Here is a 23,873-nt window from a genome sequence, read left to right as displayed (position 1 = left end):
TTACTGCTATTAATACACATGAATCCATTTTCAAACACACACATAATGTGACACGTTGCATTTAATTGATGTCTCTTTTAATAAAGATATTGTTTTTGTCAGTGTTGCTCAGCTCTCATCTCCCGGCCTTTTATTCCCCTCTGCATTAAAGCTGAGGTTAGTCATAAACTGTGTCATCACTGCGGGGGAATTTCTTTCATTGCTCCAACCTCATCTCAGTAGGAGCAATTTGACACCTTCAAGGCTCAGGAGACATATGTCAGGGTGAGAACTATCGACTTTTAAGTGTGTGTGCTGAAGAGGACTGGTGTCAATGTCAAGAGAAGAGCAGAGAGGCTACAGTTACAGTGGAAATAGAAGAGTATTCTGAAGCTACAACTGCTGGACAACTCATGGTGTAACACGGCAGAGGACACTGCCCTCCTACAGAGGCAAACAGAGGTGGGCAATGACAGCAAGAAAACAGGAATGGAAAACCTGCACAAACGTTACTGAGCTGCAGCTAAAACTACGAGCCCATAAAAGTAACCTGCTCTGAGTCACAGTTGGAGCCTCCTGGACTAAAAAAATTCGGGGCTGGATTTCACACTGTGTGCACATATTTGGAGTCTGGGGAATGCTAAAAACCAGTTGTCACTTCATTCATGTTACACAGTGCACCACCAACGCATGGATACAGAAACTTAACTGCTAATAACAGCGGACTTCAACTATTTTCAATGCACAGCCAGCAGTTTTGGATTTCTGCTGGATTAACCATCGAAGCACCAAAGGATTTGATCTCAAGCTTTAAAAATATAATCTAGTTTGTTTAAACTGGTGGATTTAGAGCTGTGCTTTTTTTTCTGGACTATAAAAGATGCTAAATTGTTCCTGCTTGCAACAGAGGTAACCCATGACTACTGCTGTTTACAGTGCATTCTATAGAGGATTACAGCTTCATCACATGAAAACAGTGTATGTTGTTGGGTCTGAAGTGGATAATCTATACAAACCCACTGCTGTATACAGTAGGTAACTCTCCTGTATTAGCTTAGATCTGGTCAGAGTTTTGGACGTGGGTTCAGATGTTCCTCAACAAGGTGCTAGTGGTACTAACGAACCTGGCAGCCAGCTTGCTGGGTAACACGTTGTTCCGGCGGCACTTCCACCTGCTGCTGTCAGCAGTGGTGATGTTCGGTCCTGCACTGAGCCTCTGGGTATCTCAGCACAGCATCTTTGCCAAGAGAAGCCATTTTCTCTACAGGTGAGACCACATCCTGTTTACTATCATGCACTTTGGCCCACTTGTGTCATTTACAATTCTCTATCTGTGTATTACTCATGGAAGACCTACCATATTTTGTATCAAAACTTCCAGCATCTGGAAAATGTGAGTTTCTTGAAATGGTTTGGTCAAAGCTGCATTGGGAACATGGTTCAAACCGAGAACCGCCTTTCCTTCTCTTCCTTCTTTTCAGTGGATAAGCACTGAATACAGAACAGGACCATCTTGTTGTCAGCCAGAATGGACCTGTTACGCACTGAAAACATTTGATGCATTATGGAATGAAAAAATAAGACAAAGAAGGCACCAAACCGTTGAACAGTTTCTTTTAAACAAAAGAAGAAATTAAACTTTAAAACTGTTCCCAAATGCTCTAAAATGTGACCACATATGATGCAGATTTGCATGCCAAATTATGACTCTCATAAAGTAACAGGTGACTCAAAAAGACGGTGGCTTATGTCAACTTGATAGCCTCTCTCGTCATTGACACAGGATGAACCTCTTCAGTAAGAATGCACTTTTATATATTTATATTATGATATACAAAATGTGCATTGTCATCATCAGAAAATTTGTGACACTTTGTATGGGAATTATTAATATGGGTTTTATAATGCATAAAATGACAACTTCTTGCACTCTCCTCTCTTTCCTGCAGGCTGTTCTTGCGCTCTGGTTGGGGCTGGACCTGCATCTTCGTCGGTTCTTTTGTTTTCATCCTCTCCTTTTCCATCAGGCGCTCCATCTCTCTCTCTATCCGTCATCTCTCCAGGCTCGTGGTGGCCGGTGGACTGTGGTTTGGTTTCTGCAAACTCCTGGACCTGCTGGAGAACACCACAGGAAGTTGCTATGAACGTCTACACACTGGTGCAGAGGTTACCAATGGGCAGCCTCTGCTGGTGTTGCGAGAGGGGGCGATCAAATCTGAGTGCCTGAAAGCTGGGATGCTGTGGAGGGGGTATGAAGTTTCAGAAGACGTCTTCCTCCTCTGTCTGTGCTGCCTGGTGCTGGCAGAAGAGACAGCTGTGTTTGGCCCTTATCTGAGCCTTGGGGGCATCTCAGACGCTCCCCTGAGGATCCTCTTCCTGTTCTGTGTTCTCCTGCTCTGCCTTTGGATCTTTCTGCTGCTATGTCTCTTAGCTTACTTCCCTCAGTTCCCTACACAACTGTTAGGGGGCGCTCTAGGCTGTCTCAGTTGGAGGGGACTGTATCAGGGCTGGTTCCGCCAGGGGCCCAGTTGGTACTGCCCTGGGAGGCCTGGTCAGGGACTTCTTAAAACCAAAAGCAGCAGCACTGAGGCAGAGGATGCACTCAACCACAATCACTACAGTTAACTGAATAGAAAAAAATATGGGAACACTGCATTCAATTTCAAATTAATTTCACTATCAACAATCAAATGGTCACAGTGGGCTTCAAATGACTTCAAATGGCTCCTCTTTATCTGTACACTTGTGGAGCAAACACATGCTAAATCATCAGAGGTTGTGGGGAGCAGATGCCAGGAAAGTCTCCACATGGAAAGCATTTTCTTAAAGACACAAAACCTGCCAATCTGCTAAAAATGAATAAATTGAGAGCTCAAGATTTCACAGAGACGCTGGCTGAGTTTGGGTTGTTTTTCCTCCTTTGGTCAGATGTATTAATGTGAAATATACAGATTTCAACGTAAATATAGTCACTTGATAAACCAGCTGTTGCACGAAACATTTTAATGATGATTAAATACATAACTAACGTATGACTACAGCCATGCCATCTGTTCTGGAGTTGTACTTAGTTACAGCAGTGCTTTGATCTTAAAACTGTCAAAATTCAAACATGCTCATTCTTATATGCTGACAACTAACCACTAGAATGGTGATCATAGTCATTATAGTTTTGTGTGTTTGCAAAGGCTGAAATGGGCTGGTTCGTCCTGCACACAAAGTCCACATATCTTATTAGCATTGTTCATAAATTAATGGATTTGACAGATTAGAATAAATCAGGCGATCAACAAAAGGATACCTGCTGCAACTGTGCAAGGTACTGTTGTCACCTCAAACGTCTGTTTTTCTCGTTTATTATGCCCAGTGGGGATCCATGGTGACCTGTGGCCCCAGGGGTAGAAATTGCTTCCTCTGGGTTTGTTTTATGACTCACAATAAAGGTTAGAGATAGGTTTAGGTATGTTAAGGGAAGGTTATGTTATGTATGTATATGGAGGAGTAAATCTCATGTGTATTATCAAACTAGGCAAAATGTGGCGCAGAACTCCTACAGTCACTGGAAGAGCCACAAAGGCTGCATGGACAACTTTCCTAGGTGTTCATGCATAAGCCACATTACAGCCTTCTGCCTGTGCAGGTCAACCAGTGCAGTCAGAACAGCTCTGATAAGTCGCAGCATAGACATGGGACATGCAGGGGGGGCTCTGTTGTGTGTTAGCAGCAGATACTTCTGATACTCTTGGTTGCAGGCTAAGGTTTTTGTGGATCGGGCCTAAGATCTGGTTTATCGGGTGCAAGAATACGTTCCAACATTTTACATGAATGAATGTAACTTATACGTAGACCTGCCATAGATGGAAAATGGGTGAAGATAAAAAGATAACCACGGTAGGGACTGTCACGCTTTCTTCCTAAATTTGTTTTATTGATAAAACATCTCCAGAAAGAAAATATGTACAAAATGTAAAGACATTTACAAGCAGGAAATAAATGCTACCTTGAAATTGGACAACAAATCAGCTGGAAACCTCACAAAAACCTCGTGGACAGTTTACCAGTACTCAAACATATCAGGAGGTTGTAGTATTCATCCATTACATAAAGACATTGAGCTTCTTGTGTGAAAAATAGTGATAAATAACATTTCGGCCATTTTGTCTTTTGGAATACTCAATATCACCAGCGTTCCCACAATGCGCATGAAAGTCAATGAAGATCAACAAATGTAAAAGAAAAGAAAATGTGTAGAGGTCCTTCATTAAAATCTGAAGAAGCCGATTAGGACGCATGTCCTTTATCTACAATATATTTCTAATGACCATCCTGGACTGACAGGAGGAAGATGGCAAAAGACAACAAAGGCATAGTTTTTGTTTTTTTGAGGACTGATGAGCAAAGTCGTTTTTTGCGGATCATTACAACAAGGATCAACAACAATGAATGACCCATGGTGTTTGTTCCTCTGTGACATCATTAAGTGGTGAAACATAGAGACACTACATCCAGTTTACAACTCTACAGCTACCGTGTGCCGATGGGCTTCAGCACTTCATCTCTGTAGCTCTGGTGATGGCACACCCTACACAGCAACTGCACTGATTATTGACCAAATTACTGTTTGTTACCAACATGGTAAATGACTCAGTCAAGTGAATGTTTGTGTGCACTTAAAAGTATTTGGAGAGGAACAAGTACATTTGTACATACAGCCAGTCTTTACTTAGATGAGTACGGAGATGGTGAACTCCTGCTGGCTCCTATAAGGTGTCAGTGTGGTGGAAAGATCTGGGAGTACAAAAATCATTAAAAATTACGTATTGACGAGTAAGGGAGACAGAGCTTTAAAAAAAAAAAAAAAAAAAAGAGTTATCAAGAAAGGGAAGCGATGGGGGAGTCCACAGAGTCCAGGGGCTCCCAGTGACAGTTCATCATGGCGTCATAGAGCTCCTCACTGCGCTGCATAAAATCTTTGTTCCACTGCTCCACGTCACATTCAGGGATGGGCTCTGTAAAATGCCACAGAGCACATATTTAAAACACACATTTAATAAATATGGCATATGAGGAGAAAAACACCAATAGCAGCATAGCAACATCTAGCCAAAGAGTAATGGAATGGGGAGAAGCCGTCTGTGCCACAAGACCACACCTGCAGCTGTGGTTTCAACAAGCTGTTCACAGGCTCAAATGTTACTCATGACGGAAACTAAAGAAATATTTTAAAAACGTTTAGAATGAAACACTGAGGTACCAAGCATATAACAAAGGTAAACGGTTAACATCAGGGTTTAGTCAGTCAAATTTAAGACAATTTAAGACCTTTTTATGACCATGATCATTTAAATTTATGACCTACACGAATTACGAGAAATAACTTTAGTCGATTCCTTTAAAAATTCTTTTTTTTTATTCACTTAACAACTGTAAACAACTGTACCATGTACAGCTGTAATAACTGTTACAACTGTGACAACTGTAAACTGTACCACTGTAAATTAACAGTGGTACACAACAGTAGCCTATTAAACCAATCAACAATATAAAATGTTAAGAAGAGCTCTTTTATTTAATTCAGTTAAATTGAAAAGTTTGGCAATGTCTTCGTTCCCGCTGTATGACTGGTGTTTCGTAACGGTGTTCAACACCCACACGACCTCCGCTTTCGACGTGGATGTTGATCCGAAAGCACTGTGTGTGGCGGCTGGAGCGAGACTAACGGAATGCTGTGCTGAGCTTGGACCGGGTAGTGACGGAGAACAAAACTGAGTGGTGGCCTGCACCCGCTGCAAACCTTGTACAACTTTATGACTTTATGCCTCTCTGATTTTGCATGTGAATTCAAGGCTTTAAAGCCTAAACTGGAGAACTCCAATGTCTTTTTGCACAGAGTGCAATAGGCTTGGTATCTATTGTTCGCGACGGGCTTAAGCCAATTCTTAAACGCACCGTCTTCTAGCCATAACACGTTAAATGTGCACTTTCCCATTGTGATACGCCGATAGGTTCACTAATCCACTAAGACAGTAAAAGCTAAGACACAATACAAGCTAGGCTAAGTAGACCGTGCGACCATAGACCTAGGCTACATGATCAGAACACCGGCAGTGAAGCTCTGAAGTTGGCGCGGGTTTCTATGGAAGTGCTACACTGGCGCATGGACCTTGAAGTTCTGGAACGCGATACCACCCAGATTCCTCAGGCAGAACTGCAACAGGCGAAACGAATGAATTCCGCCATCAGCGTATGGGCTCGAGGTGGAGAGGCGATGGTAGAACGAATGAATGAACGAGCATATAAATTTAAGACGTGGCGAAATGTAATTTATGACCTTGTATGGAAAATCTGGATGTTTTTATGACTTTTTATGGCCTAAAATTCTTATTATTAAATTTATGTTTTATGACTTTTTATGACTCCGCGGAAACCCTGTAACATGTATGAGATCGGTAATAAACGGCTCCTGAGTCACATCATAGCAGATGTGATAATAAAGACAATTTAAATGCAAACAGGGTTTTACCTTCTGCATTGTCATCCTCTATCTCTTCAGACTGCTCGTGGCTCTGCTGGAGAAAGACACTCAACATTAGGAAACATTTCAAGCAAGGAATCCGATGAAACTCAATGAGGCTGTAAGATCATAAAGGACCATGACTACCTCTAGCATTTTTATCTTTTATTTTGAGTGGCTTCTGTCATTTCATTTAAAGGGTCTGCATCCTTGAGAATTCAACAGAGAGCTTCTCTCACCTCTACAGCTCCTGACATGTCCGTGGACATGGGTGGCATCCCCATGGAAGGCGGTGGCATCATGTGGCCTGGCGGGGGGTAACCATAGGGCCCGTAGTTGTAGTTGTAGCCACTGTTGTAGCCGCTGTTGTAGCCGCTGCCGTAGCCACTATTGTTGTAGCCACCATACTGGTCATAGCCACCCCACTGAGAATAGTAACCGCTTTGACTACCACCTGTATGACTGCCATAGTATCCCGGCTGAGTCTGGTTGTAATTGCTATGGTAACTCTGGCCCTGGGTTCCATGGTAGTTACTCATCTTCTGGCTGCAAAACAACAAATGCAACAAAGTGCCATAAATATAACAAGAAATTAAGTAAAGAACATAAGTATTTACATATCCTTTAAGATCTGCCACATAAGATATGTCGCTCAAACGGGAAGTACGACAGTGGACAGAAATCATTTTCAGCTGCAGATTAATTGACATTTGGTGCTTTGCTGAGCACGTGCAATGGAGCATGTGGGACTTGGTACAAGTCTTGTTGTTCAGCCTTTTCAGTTTGAACCCGTGCACACGCAGATGGTGAAGACGCCATTAAAGACGACTGAGAATGCAAACCAAAATAAAAGTCAGGGTGTTGGGAGGGGAAGAGAAGAGAAGAGCAGGGCGGTCTCCAGTGCTATCTGAGAAGGAGTGCTTCTTGTCAAGAGCTCCGCCTTCTGTCATCAGCGAGCGTATCACAGCGACATGAGAGGACAGGTGCTTTGACAACTTGTAAAAGCACAAACTTATGAGACTCTTTAAGTTCAAGTTGTACTTGAACTTTGTTATGGTTTCAAAATTTCAACCGCAACTGAGGGTTCTGTGGGAAATAGTTTACATTTAGTATTCTTTAAGTTTTTATTCTTATTGGTAACATTTATAGTAGAAACTTAATCGGCGATTATAAAAACTTTCAGGATGCACAGTGTAAAGCAGTGAAATACTCCACACAATAGAAGCCATGCATTTTAAGCATGGTCTTAAACAAGGAGTTTCTCTGGCTGAGATTCAATGTTTTCATTTCAAAACCACCAGTCCCGTTTTGTCACCTTGTATCTTACCTCTTGGCTACAGCGATACTAAGCCTGAGTGGCTTTCCTCCCAGCATTGTACCCTGGCACTCCTCAATCGCCTTCTTCTGCTCGCTTTCCTCCCCGAACTTGACAAAGCCGTAACCTCTGAAAGTCAGACGAGAGTTACATCTCCTCTGCCCAACAACAAGCGCCACATACTTGCCATGTAATAGCCACTTATAATGAGAAAGAGAATATAATGGGTATTATTATGGTAGAACTGAAACTTGCTGTTTTACTTTTTAACATGAGGTAGCATCACTTGAATTGTGAGTTGCTCTTGCTTAGCCTATATGGGGAAAACAATAGTTTTAGCATAAGACGGCAAGAAAACATTTCTTCAGCCTTTTTCGAAAATAGATGAAGATGCACTGGTGGTCAACGTCCATAACACTGCTATCCTAACAATCATTACACCACAGAAAACAGGAAACACTTGATTAGAGTACTGTATACTTCTTAACAAAAGTTTAATAAGTCACAATACATTACATCCCAAAGAAATCTTATAATCAAATCATAGTCAAACCAATTATCCCATGTCACACAGAACAAGTCCCTCTGCTGTATGGTCCACCAACAATAGCTGACATACCTGGAGTACCCGTACTGGTCGGTGACTACTTTGGCTCCTTTGCAGGAGGTGTACTTCTTAAAAACTTGATGGAGCTGGAAATCATCCACCTCAGAGGCCAAGTCGCCCACAAACACTGAGAACTCTGGCCTGGAAAGAGAAAAAGAAGAAAAAAGACTTGATTGCCATGAAGAAATAAAGAGAATACTATATTTCTACCATTTCATTTAGAACTAGACAAATGACAAAGTGTCTGTCTTCTATGTAAAGAGTGCAGCTTCATGTCGCCTCCTCGTCATGTGTCACAAAGGGACTAGAGAAACGGGTTCTAGACCACCTTGGAGCAAAGCTGAAAGCTGCTCTTGACCCTCCCCAATTTGATTATCACAATATCTAATTGTGGGTTTATACAACGCCTTCATCCATCTACTGAAACATGTTCACCCTAAACTGGATCACCCATCATGAACAATCCATCCTGTCCAGTCCATGACACAGTACAGAGGCAGCCGTGTATAGATGTACATTGTATGAGCTACGCCAATTTTGGTGTTTGGAGGTTGGATTCAAATTAAAATCCACTGACAGGTTTGATAATCTCTCCTTTTTTTAACACTAACAATTTCTAATGCAGCATGACAGATTAGATTTTTTTAATAATTAAATTAATTTGCAGAATAAATTCAGTTTCTTTGCTCACTTTTTAGAGGAGCAGCAACATGTAACCGAGTCTAACTCAAGGAGAACAAATGAGGAAAAGATCAACATCAGAACTGAAGCTCTCCAATTCCACAGTTCTTTCTCCTCAAACAGTCAGTGTCAGTTTGAGATGTAACTTGTAGATGCTTTTTAATAAATATATTAAACTTCTTTTTGTTTTGTTTTCAAATAAACATACAGTTCTGTGCGAAGGTCTGGAGCTACTCTAAAACACCTCCACCACTTGTATATTTATATAACTTCTATGAATTAAACCACCATTTTTTTTCTTAAAGTATGGAGGCATTTCTTTACTTCTTCTGGACTCTTGCATTGACAAACAAGGCTGAATGTAAACCACATCTTACCCTGCCTCTGGTCGTTTCCCATAAGTGGCATAGTTTAGCTTAAACTTGCGGGGCTGCACAGAAAGAGACAAAACACACACATTAAGCCAACTTCACACACCAATGACGTGTAGTATAGCTCTGTTATTGCTGAAAATAGAGAGTGGAGTTATTGTTATTTAGGTTTACATACCTCCACCACCCAGACCAGCCTTTAGCCCCTTCCTCAGTTAGTTCCTACCAGAGACTCTATTCACCAGCTTCAAACAAAGTACATTCATGTACAAGCCGCCTCTTAGCCACCTTCAGCAGCAGATACAGGCCGGTGAACAGGGGAGCCCAGTAGCTTGGCCAGCCCACAGGGGCATCAGCATTCCCAATAGGTCACAAGTTCAAGCACCATTCGAGTCTGACATTTTCAGGCTGGGATGATTTGTTTGTTTGACATCACCAGACCTTCACATGTGAGCTTGCTGTCACTTCAGCCAAACGGATAAACGCTAATGTGTGTAACAAGTATTCAGTTTGCATCTTGCTAAAGCCTGAAGAGCTCGCTGGTGACAGCACTAACAAAATCTACCGGTTCCGGCCCATTCACCAATGGTCTTTAAAAACCTGGTGTTGTGACAAAAAACAGTCTGCTGTAATGACTTTTTAAGTATCCAATACTATTGTGTTTCTGCTATAACAAAGCAAGACCAAGGCTAGTAGAGCTCCACCATCCACAGTCAAATCAAAAAGTAAACACTGCTTGATAACATGAGTCTATCACTGAAAAAAAGGAAGGTGGCATTAAATTATCAATAAAGTATGTATTTATGGAGAAACAGTGATAACAGATATTGTTGTAAGGAGTACAACATAGACATGATTAGGTATTTTGCAACTGTACCATAGAACTTACCGGATTTGATCCAGGAACCAGTTTTCCGTTGAGTCTTTGGACGCAGCGGTCGACGCTTGCTTCATCTGCCAGCTCCACAAAGCAGTATCCTGCTGAACCACTGCACAACAAGACGGCAAACAAAGAGGAATTTACTCCTGGGAAAATATATAAACGAGCAGAGTTCCTCCTTTAGTAGCAACTGTCTTTCTGCTAAAGGAGACCAGCTGAATGAAGATGATAAAGCGGCCAGAAGAGTGTGGTGTAGTGTGATGGATGGATGGATAGATGGATAGATGGATAGATAGATAGATCCGCCCTGACTCACCGCAGGGGGAATTCCTCAACTGCGACAGCCCTATCAGAACCTCGCCTGAGGGACCTAATCGGACTTGTGCTATGCAAGAGTTTTAAATACAAATCAAAATTTTTGATGGCCTGGCCTGGAAAGCCAGCATGTGATAATGCAGAGGTATGCAGCATTCACTCCGGACTGTATGTGGAGATCAAGCAACTGCATTACTTACCCTGTTATCCTGTGAGTGATGATCTTGACTCCAAATGGTGATTCTCCCATAGCGCTAAAGGCCTGCTTGATGAAGTTCTCATCCATGTATGGGTCCAGCTGTAAGTAAATGAAGAAATTAAGTGAAACATGTTAAACTAAATACAAATAGTTCACACAGCAGAACAGTGTCATTTGTGCACAGCCTTCCAAGTGTAGATGTTGTAGAAAGAGATTTTGACGTGAAAATAGCTCATGTTCTTATCATTTCTTAAACGCGTTCTGTTTTTAAATGTTTCGGTGCAGATATATACAGTATAGCGATCAGTTTCCATTACTGACATAGCAAATTACAGTTTTAAAATGTTGGTGATTACAAATAGGTTAGAATTAGTTTTTCACTTTTTTTTTTAAAAGCTTACCCTTAGGATAAAACCTTCCCTTACTGTTACCAGCTTTCCTGTGAACAAATGCTGCTCTTTCATCCTGTTTTAATTTGGGTAAGAGTAAGATGGTGCCGAGAGGCATCATTCGTATGGTTCTCAATTGTTTTACCATTGTTCTCGTCTGCCTCTCCTCTGCAAATTAAATCTTTTACAGTCTACCCTGCTGACGAACAGCTGACAAGACTGTGTGTCTTCTTAGTAGAATGCCTCCGAGTTTCTTATTTTCCTTTTTAAAACAGAAGAGGGATTCACTGTTAAAATGTAAAGCTTGTTCGCTGGCAGCGAAAATACTGCCAACGTACAAAAGCGTCATGACAACCTTGAGGGGCGTCTACGGCTAGGGAAGGACTCCTCAGCCTGGTTGCCCAGATTAAAGCATTTGTTTAAAAAAAAAAAAACAATTCTTATACGTTTTATTGCTTTTAGCGAGTAATTTTGTTGGAAAAAAAAGTGGTACCCTGCTACAAATTAGGCTAATATCATCCGGTCTGGTTAGCAAGAGTGGCACAAACACAGCTATAATGGACCACATCGTAATAGCTAGTTAACAACTTTCTGTTAAGTTTACCCTAAACGTTTGATAGCTGGTTAACTACCAAGCCCTCATATGAACACTGTGTTCACAAGCTGGCCATATAAACAGACCACTGCCAGGAACACACACGTTACCTTCTAACTAATTATCATTTATTATTTTCGTTCAGGCACAATACGCCGCCAAAATATGTCCTCAGCCATATTAAGACTTACACGACGTCAGGTCGTATGTAACGCAATTTAATAAACATGGGTGCAATCCAAAAAGTTGGTGTTATACATTAACTTTAGCTTGAATGCAGTCCTTTATTTAGCTAACACTTGCTGGACGACGACGAGGCGCTTATCCAGAAAAAATACTGATAGAAAGAGTGTTTGGCAAACCACTGGCATTTTACAATTGCACATTGACTTGTGCTTCTCCTGAAATGTCCAACGACAAGTCACCTAAACCAAGCACTTAGACGCAGAGTTTAGTTTTGTCTTTAACAACAGGGGTGGCACATCCGGGCTAACTCAGCTTGGGACAAGCACGCTTAGCTAAGCTAATGTCCACACACAAAACGAAACGAAGACTTCAGACTTACATCACCCATCCACAGGCTGTTCTGTCTGTTAAACATCATAAATTCCGGAGCCTAGGTGGCACAATTGATGAGTCCTTTTCTGTTCTAAGGCCGCGCGGAAAAGCTCAATTATATAATATTTACGTTCTCAGCACGTTCACCGTACACTCATGGAAAGGCTCGCTGTTTCTCTTCTCTTCTCTTCCGTCTCAGCGATTCACTTCCGGTAGCCGCCTGTACAAAACATAGAAAGTATGTACACTTTGTAACTGCTGTCTGACAACGAAAGACGTTTTGAGATAAGTCTCTCAGAAGATGGACGTCTTCTTGTTACAAAATAATATTATTATATATTTAATATTTTGATTTAAATGCACTATTATAATGGCCTAATGAGACAGACAAAACATTCCCTGTATTATGGCATTTGAATTTATGAGTAAGTCAATGTATTTTTCAAGTAAATACCTGATTTTGTTGGAAGACTTTATGTTTGTAATATTGTTTTCATCCTATCAATCAGAAAACAGTACAAGTCAAAGAAGTGTTAATGTAACGCAAAGATCAGGTTCCACCGAGATTTGAACTCGGATCGCTGGATTCAGAGTCCAGAGTGCTAACCATTACACCATGGAACCCTGTATATTGCTAAGACATCTACAGGGTAAAAAATTTAAACCTCAATAATTGGCTTTGCAACAGTTGTGGAGTAAGTTTGATGAATTAACAAATTATGTCCACTTGCAGTTCCATGTGAACTCCTGGAAAAGAAGAAACTAAATATCAAAGTGCTTTAACTCTTAAACCCTTCTTCCAGTTTCAATGTGAATATTCTAAAATCAAACAGAAAGTCTTCACTGTAAGCTTGGAAATATTCAGGTAAATAGTTGGAAATAAAAATCTGGACTGCTTCAGTAACCCTAATTGAACATATTTACATAAAAGTTGGGCCTTTTTTTCTTGACATTTTTAGTGCTTGGTAACATTGTCAGAAATGTTGTCATTTCACAGTATGTTTATCTCTGAGGACATGGCAATCTTTATTACATTTCAATGTTCCAAATGTTTTCCCCTCATCATATGGCCTGATGAGACAGACAAAACATTCCCTGTATTATGGTATTTTTGATGAAAGGTATATTTTTCCAACATATTTGAATTTATGAGTAAGCTTAGAACAAGTGGTGGTATTTTTCCCGTATATTCCTGATTTTGTTTGAAGACTTTATGTTTGTAATATTATTTTCATCTTATGGATTGTAAGTGAGGTAGTCATAAATGCGTACTTGAGTGGTCTCATCAAAAATGAGAATGGGAAGAAGTGTTAATGTAATGCAAAGATCAGGTTCCACCGAGATTTGAACTCGGATTGCTGGATTCAGAGTCCAGAGTGCTAACCATTACACCATGGAACCCTGTATATGGCCATAATATCAATAAGAAAAAAAAAATATACCTCTATATGCACTTTGCCACATGTCAGTAATAAGATTGATGAATTAACAAATTATGTCCACTTGCCCAGTTCCATGTGAACTCCTGGAAAAGAAGAAACTAAATATCAAAGTGCTTTAACTCTTAAACCCTTCTTCCAGTTTCAATGTGAATATTCTAAAAATCAAACAGAAAGTCTTCCCTGTAAGCTTGGAAATATTCAGGTAAATAGTTGAAAATAAAAATCTGGACTGCTTCAGTAACCCAAAATGAACATATTCATATAAAAGTTGGGCCTTTCTTTCTTCACATTTTTAGTGCTTGGTAACATTGTCAGAAATGTTGTCATTTCACAGTATGTTTATCTCTGAGGACATGGCAATCTTTATTACATTTCAATGTTCCAAAGGTCCCCCCCCCCCAATCATATGGCCTAATGAGACAGACAAAACATTCCCTGTATTATGGCATTTTTGATGAAAGGTATATTTTTCATCCATCATTCCATCCATTTTCTAAACTGCTGAATCAGTCGGCCGGGTCGCGGGGGGGCTGGAGCCTATTCCAGCAGTCAATGGGCGAGAGTATATTTTTCAAGATATTTGAATTTATGAGTAAGCTTAGAACAAGTGGTGGTATTTTTCTCATAAATTCCTGATTTTGTTTGAAGACTTTATGTTTGTAATATTATTTTCATCTTATGGATTGTAAGTGAGGTAGTCATAAATGCCTACTTGAGTGGTCTCATCAAAGATGAGAAAGGGAAGAAGTGTTAATGTAAAGCAAAGATCAGGTTCCACCGAGATTTGAACTCGGATCGCTGGATTCAGAGTCCAGAGTGCTAATCATTACACCATGGAACCCTGCATATAATCATAATATCTATTAGAAAAAAAATTCATACCACTATATGCACTTTGCCACATGTCAGAAGTAAGTTTAATGAATTAACAAATTATGTCTACTTGCCCAGTTCCATGTGAACTCCTGGAAAAGAAGAAACTAAATATCAAAGTTCTTTAACTCTTAAACCCTTCTTCCAGTTTCAATGTGAATATTCTAAAATCAAACAGAAAGTCTTCACTGTAAGCTTGGAAATATTCAGGTAAATAAAAATCTGGACTGCTTCAGTAACCCTAATTGAACATATTTACATAAAAGTTGGGCCTTTTTTTCTTCACATTTTTAGTGCTTGGTAACATTGTAAGAAATTTTGTCATTTCACAGTATGTTTATCTCTGAGGACATGGCAATCTTTATTACATTTCAATGTTCCAAATGTTTCCCCTCATCATATGGCCTGATGAGACAGACAAAACATTCCCTGTATTATGGCATTTTTGATGAAAGGTATATTTTTCCAACATATTTGAATTTATGAGTAAGCTTAGAACAAGTGGTGGTATTTTTCCTGTAAATTCCTGATTTTGTTTGAAGACTTTATGTTTGTAATATTATTTTCATCTTATGGATTGTAAGTGAGGTAGTCATAAATGCCTACTTGAGTGGTCTCATCAAAGATGAGAAAGGGAAGAAGTGTTAATGTAAAGCAAAGATCAGGTTCCACCGAGATTTGAACTCGGATCGCTGGATTCAGAGTCCAGAGTGCTAACCATTACACCATGGAACCAGGTATATGGCCATAATATCTATAAGAAAAAAAATTCATACCTCTATATGCACTTTGACACATGTCAGTAGTAAAATTGATGAATTAACAAATTATGTCCACTTGCCCAGTTCCATCTGAACTCCTGGAAAAGAAGAAACTAAATATCAAAGTGCTTTAACTCTTAAACCCTTCTTCCAGTTTCAATGTGAATATTCAAAAAATTAAACAGAAAGTCTTCCCTGTAAGCTTGGAAATATTCAGGTAAATAGTTGGAAATAAAAATCTGGACTGCTTCAGTAACCCTAATTGAACATATTTACATAAAAGTTGGGCCTTTTTTTCTTCACGATTTTAGTGCTTGGTAACATTGTCAGAAATGTTGTCATTTCACAGTATGTTTATCTCTGAGGACATGGCAATCTTTATTACATTTCAATGTTCCAAAGGTCCCCCCCCCAATCATATGGCCTAATGAGACAGACAAAACATTCCCTGTATTATGGCATTTTTGATGAAAGGTATATTTTTCCAACATATTTGAATTTATGAGTAAGCTTAGAACAAGTGGTGGTATTTTTCCTGTAAATTCCTGATTTTGTTTGAAGACTTTCTGTTTGTAATATTATTTTCATCTTATGGATTGTAAGTGAGGTAGTCACAAATGCCTACTTGAGTGGTCTCATCAAAGATGAGAAAGGGAAGAAGTGTTAATGTAAAGCAAAGATCAGGTTCCACCAAGATTTGAACTCGGATCGCTGGATTCAGAGTCCAGAGTGCTAACCATTACACCATGGAACCCTGTATATAATCATAATATCTATTAGAAAAAAAATCATACCTCTATATGCACTTTGACACATGTCAGTAGTAAGATTGATGAATTAACAAATTATGTCCACTTGCAGTTCCATGTGAACTCCTGGAAAAGAAGAAACTAAATATCAAAGTGCTTTAACTCTTAAACCCTTCTTCCAGTTTCAATGTGAATATTCTAAAATCAAACAGAAAGTCTTCCCTGTAAGCTTGGAAATATTCAGGTAAATAGTTGGAAATAAAAATCTGGACTGCTTCAGTAACCCTAATTGAACATATTTACATAAAAGTTGGGCCTTTTTTTTTCACATTTTTAGTGCTTGGTAACATTGTCAGAAATGTTGTCATTTCACAGTATGTTTATCTCTGAGGACATGGCAATCTTTATTACATTTCAATGTTCCAAATGTTTTCCCCTCATCATATGGCCTGATGAGACAGACAAAACATTCCCTGTATTATGGCATTTTTGATCAAAGGTATATTTTTCCAACATATTTGAATTTATGAGTAAGCTTAGAACAAGTGGTGGTGTTTTTCCTGTAAATTCCTGATTTTGTTTGAAGACTTTCTGTTTGTAATATTATTTTCATCTTATGGATTGTAAGTGAGGTAGTCATAAATGACTAAGTGAGTGGTCTCATCAAAGATGAGAAAGGGAAGAAGTGTTAATGTAAAGCAAAGATCAGGTTCCACCGAGATTTGAACTCGGATCGCTGGATTCAGAGTCCAGAGTGCTAACCATTACACCATGGAACCCTGTATATTGCTAAGACATCTACAGGGTAAAAAATTTAAACCTCAATAATTGGCTTTGCAACAGTTGTGGAGTAAGTTTGATGAATTAACAAATTATGTCCACTTGCAGTTCCATGTGAACTCCTGGAAAAGAAGAAACTAAATATCAAAGTGCTTTAACTCTTAAACCCTTCTTCCAGTTTCAATGTGAATATTCTAAAATCAAACAGAAAGTCTTCACTGTAAGCTTGGAAATATTCAGGTAAATAGTTGGAAATAAAAATCTGGACTGCTTCAGTAACCCTAATTGAACATATTTACATAAAAGTTGGGCCTTTTTTTCTTGACATTTTTAGTGCTTGGTAACATTGTCAGAAATGTTGTCATTTCACAGTATGTTTATCTCTGAGGACATGGCAATCTTTATTACATTTCAATGTTCCAAATGTTTTCCCCTCATCATATGGCCTGATGAGACAGACAAAACATTCCCTGTATTATGGTATTTTTGATGAAAGGTATATTTTTCCAACATATTTGAATTTATGAGTAAGCTTAGAACAAGTGGTGGTATTTTTCCCGTATATTCCTGATTTTGTTTGAAGACTTTATGTTTGTAATATTATTTTCATCTTATGGATTGTAAGTGAGGTAGTCATAAATGCGTACTTGAGTGGTCTCATCAAAAATGAGAATGGGAAGAAGTGTTAATGTAATGCAAAGATCAGGTTCCACCGAGATTTGAACTCGGATTGCTGGATTCAGAGTCCAGAGTGCTAACCATTACACCATGGAACCCTGTATATGGCCATAATATCAATAAGAAAAAAAAAATATACCTCTATATGCACTTTGCCACATGTCAGTAATAAGATTGATGAATTAACAAATTATGTCCACTTGCCCAGTTCCATGTGAACTCCTGGAAAAGAAGAAACTAAATATCAAAGTGCTTTAACTCTTAAACCCTTCTTCCAGTTTCAATGTGAATATTCTAAAATCAAACAGAAAGTCTTCCCTGTAAGCTTGGAAATATTCAGGTAAATAGTTGAAAATAAAAATCTGGACTGCTTCAGTAACCCAAAATGAACATATTCATATAAAAGTTGGGCCTTTCTTTCTTCACATTTTTAGTGCTTGGTAACATTGTCAGAAATGTTGTCATTTCACAGTATGTTTATCTCTGAGGACATGGCAATCTTTATTACATTTCAATGTTCCAAAGGTCCCCCCCCCCCAATCATATGGCCTAATGAGACAGACAAAACATTCCCTGTATTATGGCATTTTTGATGAAAGGTATATTTTTCATCCATCATTCCATCCTTTTTCTAAACTGCTGAATCAGTCGGCCGGGTCGCGGGGGGGCTGGAGCCTATTCCAGCAGTCAATGGGCGAGAGTATATTTTTCAAGATATTTGAATTTATGAGTAAGCTTAGAACAAGTGGTGGTATTTTTCTCATAAATTCCTGATTTTGTTTGAAGACTTTATGTTTGTAATATTATTTTCATCTTATGGATTGTAAGTGAGGTAGTCATAAATGCCTACTTGAGTGGTCTCATCAAAGATGAGAAAGGGAAGAAGTGTTAATGTAAAGCAAAGATCAGGTTCCACCGAGATTTGAACTCGGATCGCTGGATTCAGAGTCCAGAGTGCTAATCATTACACCATGGAACCCTGCATATAATCATAATATCTATTAGAAAAAAAATTCATACCACTATATGCACTTTGCCACATGTCAGAAGTAAGTTTAATGAATTAACAAATTATGTCTACTTGCCCAGTTCCATGTGAACTCCTGGAAAAGAAGAAACTAAATATCAAAGTTCTTTAACTCTTAAACCCTTCTTCCAGTTTCAATGTGAATATTCTAAAATCAAACAGAAAGTCTTCACTGTAAGCTTGGAAATATTCAGGTAAATAAAAATCTGGACTGCTTCAGTAACCCTAATTGAACATATTTACATAAAAGTTGGGCCTTTTTTTCTTCACATTTTTAGTGCTTGGTAACATTGTAAGAAATTTTGTCATTTCACAGTATGTTTATCTCTGAGGACATGGCAATCTTTATTACATTTCAATGTTCCAAATGTTTCCCCTCATCATATGGCCTGATGAGACAGACAAAACATTCCCTGTATTATGGCATTTTTGATGAAAGGTATATTTTTCCAACATATTTGAATTTATGAGTAAGCTTAGAACAAGTGGTGGTATTTTTCCTGTAAATTCCTGATTTTGTTTGAAGACTTTATGTTTGTAATATTATTTTCATCTTATGGATTGTAAGTGAGGTAGTCATAAATGCCTACTTGAGTGGTCTCATCAAAGATGAGAAAGGGAAGAAGTGTTAATGTAAAGCAAAGATCAGGTTCCACCGAGATTTGAACTCGGATCGCTGGATTCAGAGTCCAGAGTGCTAACCATTACACCATGGAACCAGGTATATGGCCATAATATCTATAAGAAAAAAAATTCATACCTCTATATGCACTTTGACACATGTCAGTAGTAAAATTGATGAATTAACAAATTATGTCCACTTGCCCAGTTCCATCTGAACTCCTGGAAAAGAAGAAACTAAATATCAAAGTGCTTTAACTCTTAAACCCTTCTTCCAGTTTCAATGTGAATATTCAAAAAATTAAACAGAAAGTCTTCCCTGTAAGCTTGGAAATATTCAGGTAAATAGTTGGAAATAAAAATCTGGACTGCTTCAGTAACCCTAATTGAACATATTTACATAAAAGTTGGGCCTTTTTTTCTTCACGATTTTAGTGCTTGGTAACATTGTCAGAAATGTTGTCATTTCACAGTATGTTTATCTCTGAGGACATGGCAATCTTTATTACATTTCAATGTTCCAAAGGTCCCCCCCCCAATCATATGGCCTAATGAGACAGACAAAACATTCCCTGTATTATGGCATTTTTGATCAAAGGTATATTTTTCCAACATATTTGAATTTATGAGTAAGCTTAGAAGAAGTGGTGGTATTTTTCCTGTAAATTCCTGTAAATTCCTGATTTAGTTTGAAGACTTTCTGTTGGTAATATTGTTTTCAACTTATGGATTGTAAGTGAGGTAGTCATAAATGCCTACTTGAGTGGTCTCATCAAAGATGAGAAAGGGAAGAAGTGTTAATGTAAAGCAAAGATCAGGTTCCACCGAGATTTGAACTCTGATCGCTGGATTCAGAGTCCAGAGTGCTAACCATTACACCATGGAACCCTGTATATAAGCATAATATCTATTAGAAAAAAAATTCATACCACTATATGCACTTTGCCACATGTCAGAAGTAAGTTTAATGAATTAACAAATTATGTCCACTTGCCCAGTTCCATGTGAACTCCTGGAAAAGAAGAAACTAAATATCAAAGTGCTTTAACTCTTAAACCCTTCTTCCAGTTTCAATGTGAATATTCTAAAATCAAACAGAAAGTCTTCCCTGTAAGCTTGGAAATATTCAGGTAAATAGTTGGAAATAAAAATCTGGACTGCTTCAGTAACCCTAATTGAACATATTTACATAAAAGTTGGGCCTTTTTTTCTTCACGATTTTAGTGCTTGGTAACATTGTCAGAAATGTTGTCATTTCACAGTATGTTTATCTCTGAGGACATGGCAATCTTTATTACATTTCAATGTTCCAAAGGTCCCCCCCCCAATCATATGGCCTAATGAGACAGACAAAACATTCCCTGTATTATGGCATTTTTGATGAAAGGTATATTTTTCCAACATATTTGAATTTATGAGTAAGCTTAGAACAAGTGGTGGTATTTTTCCTGTAAATTCCTGATTTTGTTTGAAGACTTTCTGTTTGTAATATTATTTTCATCTTATGGATTGTAAGTGAGGTAGTCACAAATGCCTACTTGAGTGGTCTCATCAAAGATGAGAAAGGGAAGAAGTGTTAATGTAAAGCAAAGATCAGGTTCCACCAAGATTTGAACTCGGATCTCTGGATTCAGAGTCCAGAGTGCTAACCATTACACCATGGAACCCTGTATATAATCATAATATCTATTAGAAAAAAAATCATACCTCTATATGCACTTTGACACATGTCAGTAGTAAGATTGATGAATTAACAAATTATGTCCACTTGCAGTTCCATGTGAACTCCTGGAAAAGAAGAAACTAAATATCAAAGTGCTTTAACTCTTAAACCCTTCTTCCAGTTTCAATGTGAATATTCTAAAATCAAACAGAAAGTCTTCCCTGTAAGCTTGGAAATATTCAGGTAAATAGTTGGAAATAAAAATCTGGACTGCTTCAGTAACCCTAATTGAACATATTTACATAAAAGTTGGGCCTTTTTTTTTCACATTTTTAGTGCTTGGTAACATTGTCAGAAATGTTGTCATTTCACAGTATGTTTATCTCTGAGGACATGGCAATCTTTATTACATTTCAATGTTCCAAATGTTTTCCCCTCATCATATGGCCTGATGAGACAGACAAAACATTCCCTGTATTATGGCATTTTTGATCAAAGGTATATTTTTCCAACATATTTGAATTTATGAGTAAGCTTAGAACAAGTGGTGGTGTTTTTCCTGTAAATTCCTGATTTTGTTTGAAGACTTTCTGTTTGTAATATTATTTTCATCTTATGGATTGTAAGTGAGGTAGTCATAAATGACTAAGTGAGTGGTCTCATCAAAGATGAGAAAGGGAAGAAGTGTTAATGTAAAGCAAAGATCAGGTTCCACCGAGATTTGAACTCGGATCGCTGGATTCAGAGTCGAGAGTGCTAACCATTACACCATGGAACCCTGTATATTGCTAAGACATCTACAGGGTAAAAAATTTAAACCTCAATAATTGGCTTTGCAACAGTTGTGGAGTAAGTTTGATGAATTAACAAATTATGTCCACTTGCAGTTCCATGTGAACTCCTGGAAAAGAAGAAACTAAATATCAAAGTGCTTTAACTCTTAAACCCTTCTTCCAGTTTCAATGTGAATATTCTAAAATCAAACAGAAAGTCTTCACTGTAAGCTTGGAAATATTCAGGTAAATAGTTGGAAATAAAAATCTGGACTGCTTCAGTAACCCTAATTGAACATATTTACATAAAAGTTGGGCCTTTTTTTCTTGACATTTTTAGTGCTTGGTAACATTGTCAGAAATGTTGTCATTTCACAGTATGTTTATCTCTGAGGACATGGCAATCTTTATTACATTTCAATGTTCCAAATGTTTTCCCCTCATCATATGGCCTGATGAGACAGACAAAACATTCCCTGTATTATGGTATTTTTGATGAAAGGTATATTTTTCCAACATATTTGAATTTATGAGTAAGCTTAGAACAAGTGGTGGTATTTTTCCCGTATATTCCTGATTTTGTTTGAAGACTTTATGTTTGTAATATTATTTTCATCTTATGGATTGTAAGTGAGGTAGTCATAAATGCGTACTTGAGTGGTCTCATCAAAAATGAGAATGGGAAGAAGTGTTAATGTAATGCAAAGATCAGGTTCCACCGAGATTTGAACTCGGATTGCTGGATTCAGAGTCCAGAGTGCTAACCATTACACCATGGAACCCTGTATATGGCCATAATATCAATAAGAAAAAAAAAATATACCTCTATATGCACTTTGCCACATGTCAGTAATAAGATTGATGAATTAACAAATTATGTCCACTTGCCCAGTTCCATGTGAACTCCTGGAAAAGAAGAAACTAAATATCAAAGTGCTTTAACTCTTAAACCCTTCTTCCAGTTTCAATGTGAATATTCTAAAAATCAAACAGAAAGTCTTCCCTGTAAGCTTGGAAATATTCAGGTAAATAGTTGAAAATAAAAATCTGGACTGCTTCAGTAACCCAAAATGAACATATTCATATAAAAGTTGGGCCTTTCTTTCTTCACATTTTTAGTGCTTGGTAACATTGTCAGAAATGTTGTCATTTCACAGTATGTTTATCTCTGAGGACATGGCAATCTTTATTACATTTCAATGTTCCAAAGGTCCCCCCCCCCCAATCATATGGCCTAATGAGACAGACAAAACATTCCCTGTATTATGGCATTTTTGATGAAAGGTATATTTTTCATCCATCATTCCATCCATTTTCTAAACTGCTGAATCAGTCGGCCGGGTCGCGGGGGGGCTGGAGCCTATTCCAGCAGTCAATGGGCGAGAGTATATTTTTCAAGATATTTGAATTTATGAGTAAGCTTAGAACAAGTGGTGGTATTTTTCTCATAAATTCCTGATTTTGTTTGAAGACTTTATGTTTGTAATATTATTTTCATCTTATGGATTGTAAGTGAGGTAGTCATAAATGCCTACTTGAGTGGTCTCATCAAAGATGAGAAAGGGAAGAAGTGTTAATGTAAAGCAAAGATCAGGTTCCACCGAGATTTGAACTCGGATCGCTGGATTCAGAGTCCAGAGTGCTAATCATTACACCATGGAACCCTGCATATAATCATAATATCTATTAGAAAAAAAATTCATACCACTATATGCACTTTGCCACATGTCAGAAGTAAGTTTAATGAATTAACAAATTATGTCTACTTGCCCAGTTCCATGTGAACTCCTGGAAAAGAAGAAACTAAATATCAAAGTTCTTTAACTCTTAAACCCTTCTTCCAGTTTCAATGTGAATATTCTAAAATCAAACAGAAAGTCTTCACTGTAAGCTTGGAAATATTCAGGTAAATAAAAATCTGGACTGCTTCAGTAACCCTAATTGAACATATTTACATAAAAGTTGGGCCTTTTTTTCTTCACATTTTTAGTGCTTGGTAACATTGTAAGAAATTTTGTCATTTCACAGTATGTTTATCTCTGAGGACATGGCAATCTTTATTACATTTCAATGTTCCAAATGTTTCCCCTCATCATATGGCCT

General features: G+C 38.2%; 2 protein-coding genes and 10 non-coding genes across 14 annotated transcripts; 1 reads left to right on the top strand and 11 right to left on the bottom strand.

The window, feature by feature from the left end:
* The first annotated feature begins 123 nt into the window (after positions 1-123).
* fitm1l (fat storage inducing transmembrane protein 1, like) lies at positions 124-4,850 on the top strand. The gene is made up of 2 exons (XM_075483723.1): positions 124-1,246; positions 1,929-4,850. Exons 1-2 carry the CDS (start codon positions 1,068-1,070, stop codon positions 2,602-2,604), a joined length of 855 nt encoding a protein of 284 aa, XP_075339838.1. The 5' UTR covers positions 124-1,067; the 3' UTR covers positions 2,605-4,850.
* On the bottom strand, positions 3,884-12,594 carry trnau1apb (tRNA selenocysteine 1 associated protein 1b). 3 transcript variants are annotated; one of them, XM_075483720.1, is made up of 9 exons: positions 12,411-12,594; positions 10,863-10,960; positions 10,357-10,456; positions 9,474-9,526; positions 8,428-8,556; positions 7,821-7,937; positions 6,733-7,039; positions 6,503-6,548; positions 3,884-4,988 (listed from the first exon to the last, which is right to left on the bottom strand). In XM_075483720.1, the coding sequence occupies exons 1-9, from the start codon at positions 12,447-12,449 to the stop codon at positions 4,852-4,854; spliced, it is 1,026 nt and encodes a 341-aa protein (XP_075339835.1). In that variant the 5' UTR covers positions 12,450-12,594; the 3' UTR covers positions 3,884-4,851. The 3 variants fall into 3 exon arrangements, with proteins under 3 accessions (XP_075339835.1, XP_075339836.1, XP_075339837.1); XM_075483721.1 differs by having other exon boundaries at positions 6,503-6,545; XM_075483722.1 differs by having other exon boundaries at positions 12,534-12,572.
* A 361-nt stretch (positions 12,595-12,955) lies between these two features.
* Positions 12,956-13,027, bottom strand: trnaq-cug (transfer RNA glutamine (anticodon CUG)). Its single transcript has one exon. It is a non-coding gene; the product is annotated as a tRNA-Gln (tRNA).
* Positions 13,028-13,732: 705 nt separating this feature from the next.
* On the bottom strand, positions 13,733-13,804 carry trnaq-cug (transfer RNA glutamine (anticodon CUG)). Its single transcript has one exon. It is a non-coding gene; the product is annotated as a tRNA-Gln (tRNA).
* A 1,577-nt stretch (positions 13,805-15,381) lies between these two features.
* Positions 15,382-15,453, bottom strand: trnaq-cug (transfer RNA glutamine (anticodon CUG)). The gene has a single exon. It is a non-coding gene; the product is annotated as a tRNA-Gln (tRNA).
* A 708-nt stretch (positions 15,454-16,161) lies between these two features.
* Positions 16,162-16,233, bottom strand: trnaq-cug (transfer RNA glutamine (anticodon CUG)). The gene has a single exon. It is a non-coding gene; the product is annotated as a tRNA-Gln (tRNA).
* Positions 16,234-16,935: 702 nt separating this feature from the next.
* On the bottom strand, positions 16,936-17,007 carry trnaq-cug (transfer RNA glutamine (anticodon CUG)). Its single transcript has one exon. It is a non-coding gene; the product is annotated as a tRNA-Gln (tRNA).
* A 705-nt stretch (positions 17,008-17,712) lies between these two features.
* Positions 17,713-17,784, bottom strand: trnaq-cug (transfer RNA glutamine (anticodon CUG)). The gene has a single exon. It is a non-coding gene; the product is annotated as a tRNA-Gln (tRNA).
* Positions 17,785-19,360: 1,576 nt separating this feature from the next.
* Positions 19,361-19,432, bottom strand: trnaq-cug (transfer RNA glutamine (anticodon CUG)). Its single transcript has one exon. It is a non-coding gene; the product is annotated as a tRNA-Gln (tRNA).
* A 718-nt stretch (positions 19,433-20,150) lies between these two features.
* On the bottom strand, positions 20,151-20,222 carry trnaq-cug (transfer RNA glutamine (anticodon CUG)). Its single transcript has one exon. It is a non-coding gene; the product is annotated as a tRNA-Gln (tRNA).
* Positions 20,223-20,929: 707 nt separating this feature from the next.
* On the bottom strand, positions 20,930-21,001 carry trnaq-cug (transfer RNA glutamine (anticodon CUG)). Its single transcript has one exon. It is a non-coding gene; the product is annotated as a tRNA-Gln (tRNA).
* A 1,479-nt stretch (positions 21,002-22,480) lies between these two features.
* Positions 22,481-22,552, bottom strand: trnaq-cug (transfer RNA glutamine (anticodon CUG)). Its single transcript has one exon. It is a non-coding gene; the product is annotated as a tRNA-Gln (tRNA).
* Positions 22,553-23,873: the final 1,321 nt, after the last annotated feature.

Source organism: Odontesthes bonariensis, chromosome 14 (assembly GCF_027942865.1).
Source record: "Odontesthes bonariensis isolate fOdoBon6 chromosome 14, fOdoBon6.hap1, whole genome shotgun sequence".
NCBI classification, from domain to species: Eukaryota; Metazoa; Chordata; class Actinopteri; order Atheriniformes; family Atherinopsidae; genus Odontesthes; species Odontesthes bonariensis.
This window is presented reverse-complemented; position numbering and strand designations above follow the sequence as displayed.

What these genes read in the sequence shown, in the direction of transcription:
- trnau1apb (XM_075483720.1), bottom strand. Translation starts at nt 12,449, where the DNA reads ATGATGTTTAACAGACAGAACAGCCTGTGGATGGGTGAT. An exon ending in ATCACTCACAGGATAACAGG is followed by an intron (nt 10,457 to 10,862) that starts GTAAGTAATGCA and finishes CTTGTTGTGCAG; the next exon opens with TGGTTCAGCAGGATACTGCT. An exon ending in GACCAGTACGGGTACTCCAG is followed by an intron (nt 7,938 to 8,427) that starts GTATGTCAGCTA and finishes TCTGACTTTCAG; the next exon opens with AGGTTACGGCTTTGTCAAGT.
- fitm1l (XM_075483723.1), top strand. Translation starts at nt 1,068, where the DNA reads ATGTTCCTCAACAAGGTGCTAGTGGTACTAACGAACCTGGCAGCCAGC. An exon ending in AGAAGCCATTTTCTCTACAG is followed by an intron (nt 1,247 to 1,928) that starts GTGAGACCACAT and finishes TCTTTCCTGCAG; the next exon opens with GCTGTTCTTGCGCTCTGGTT.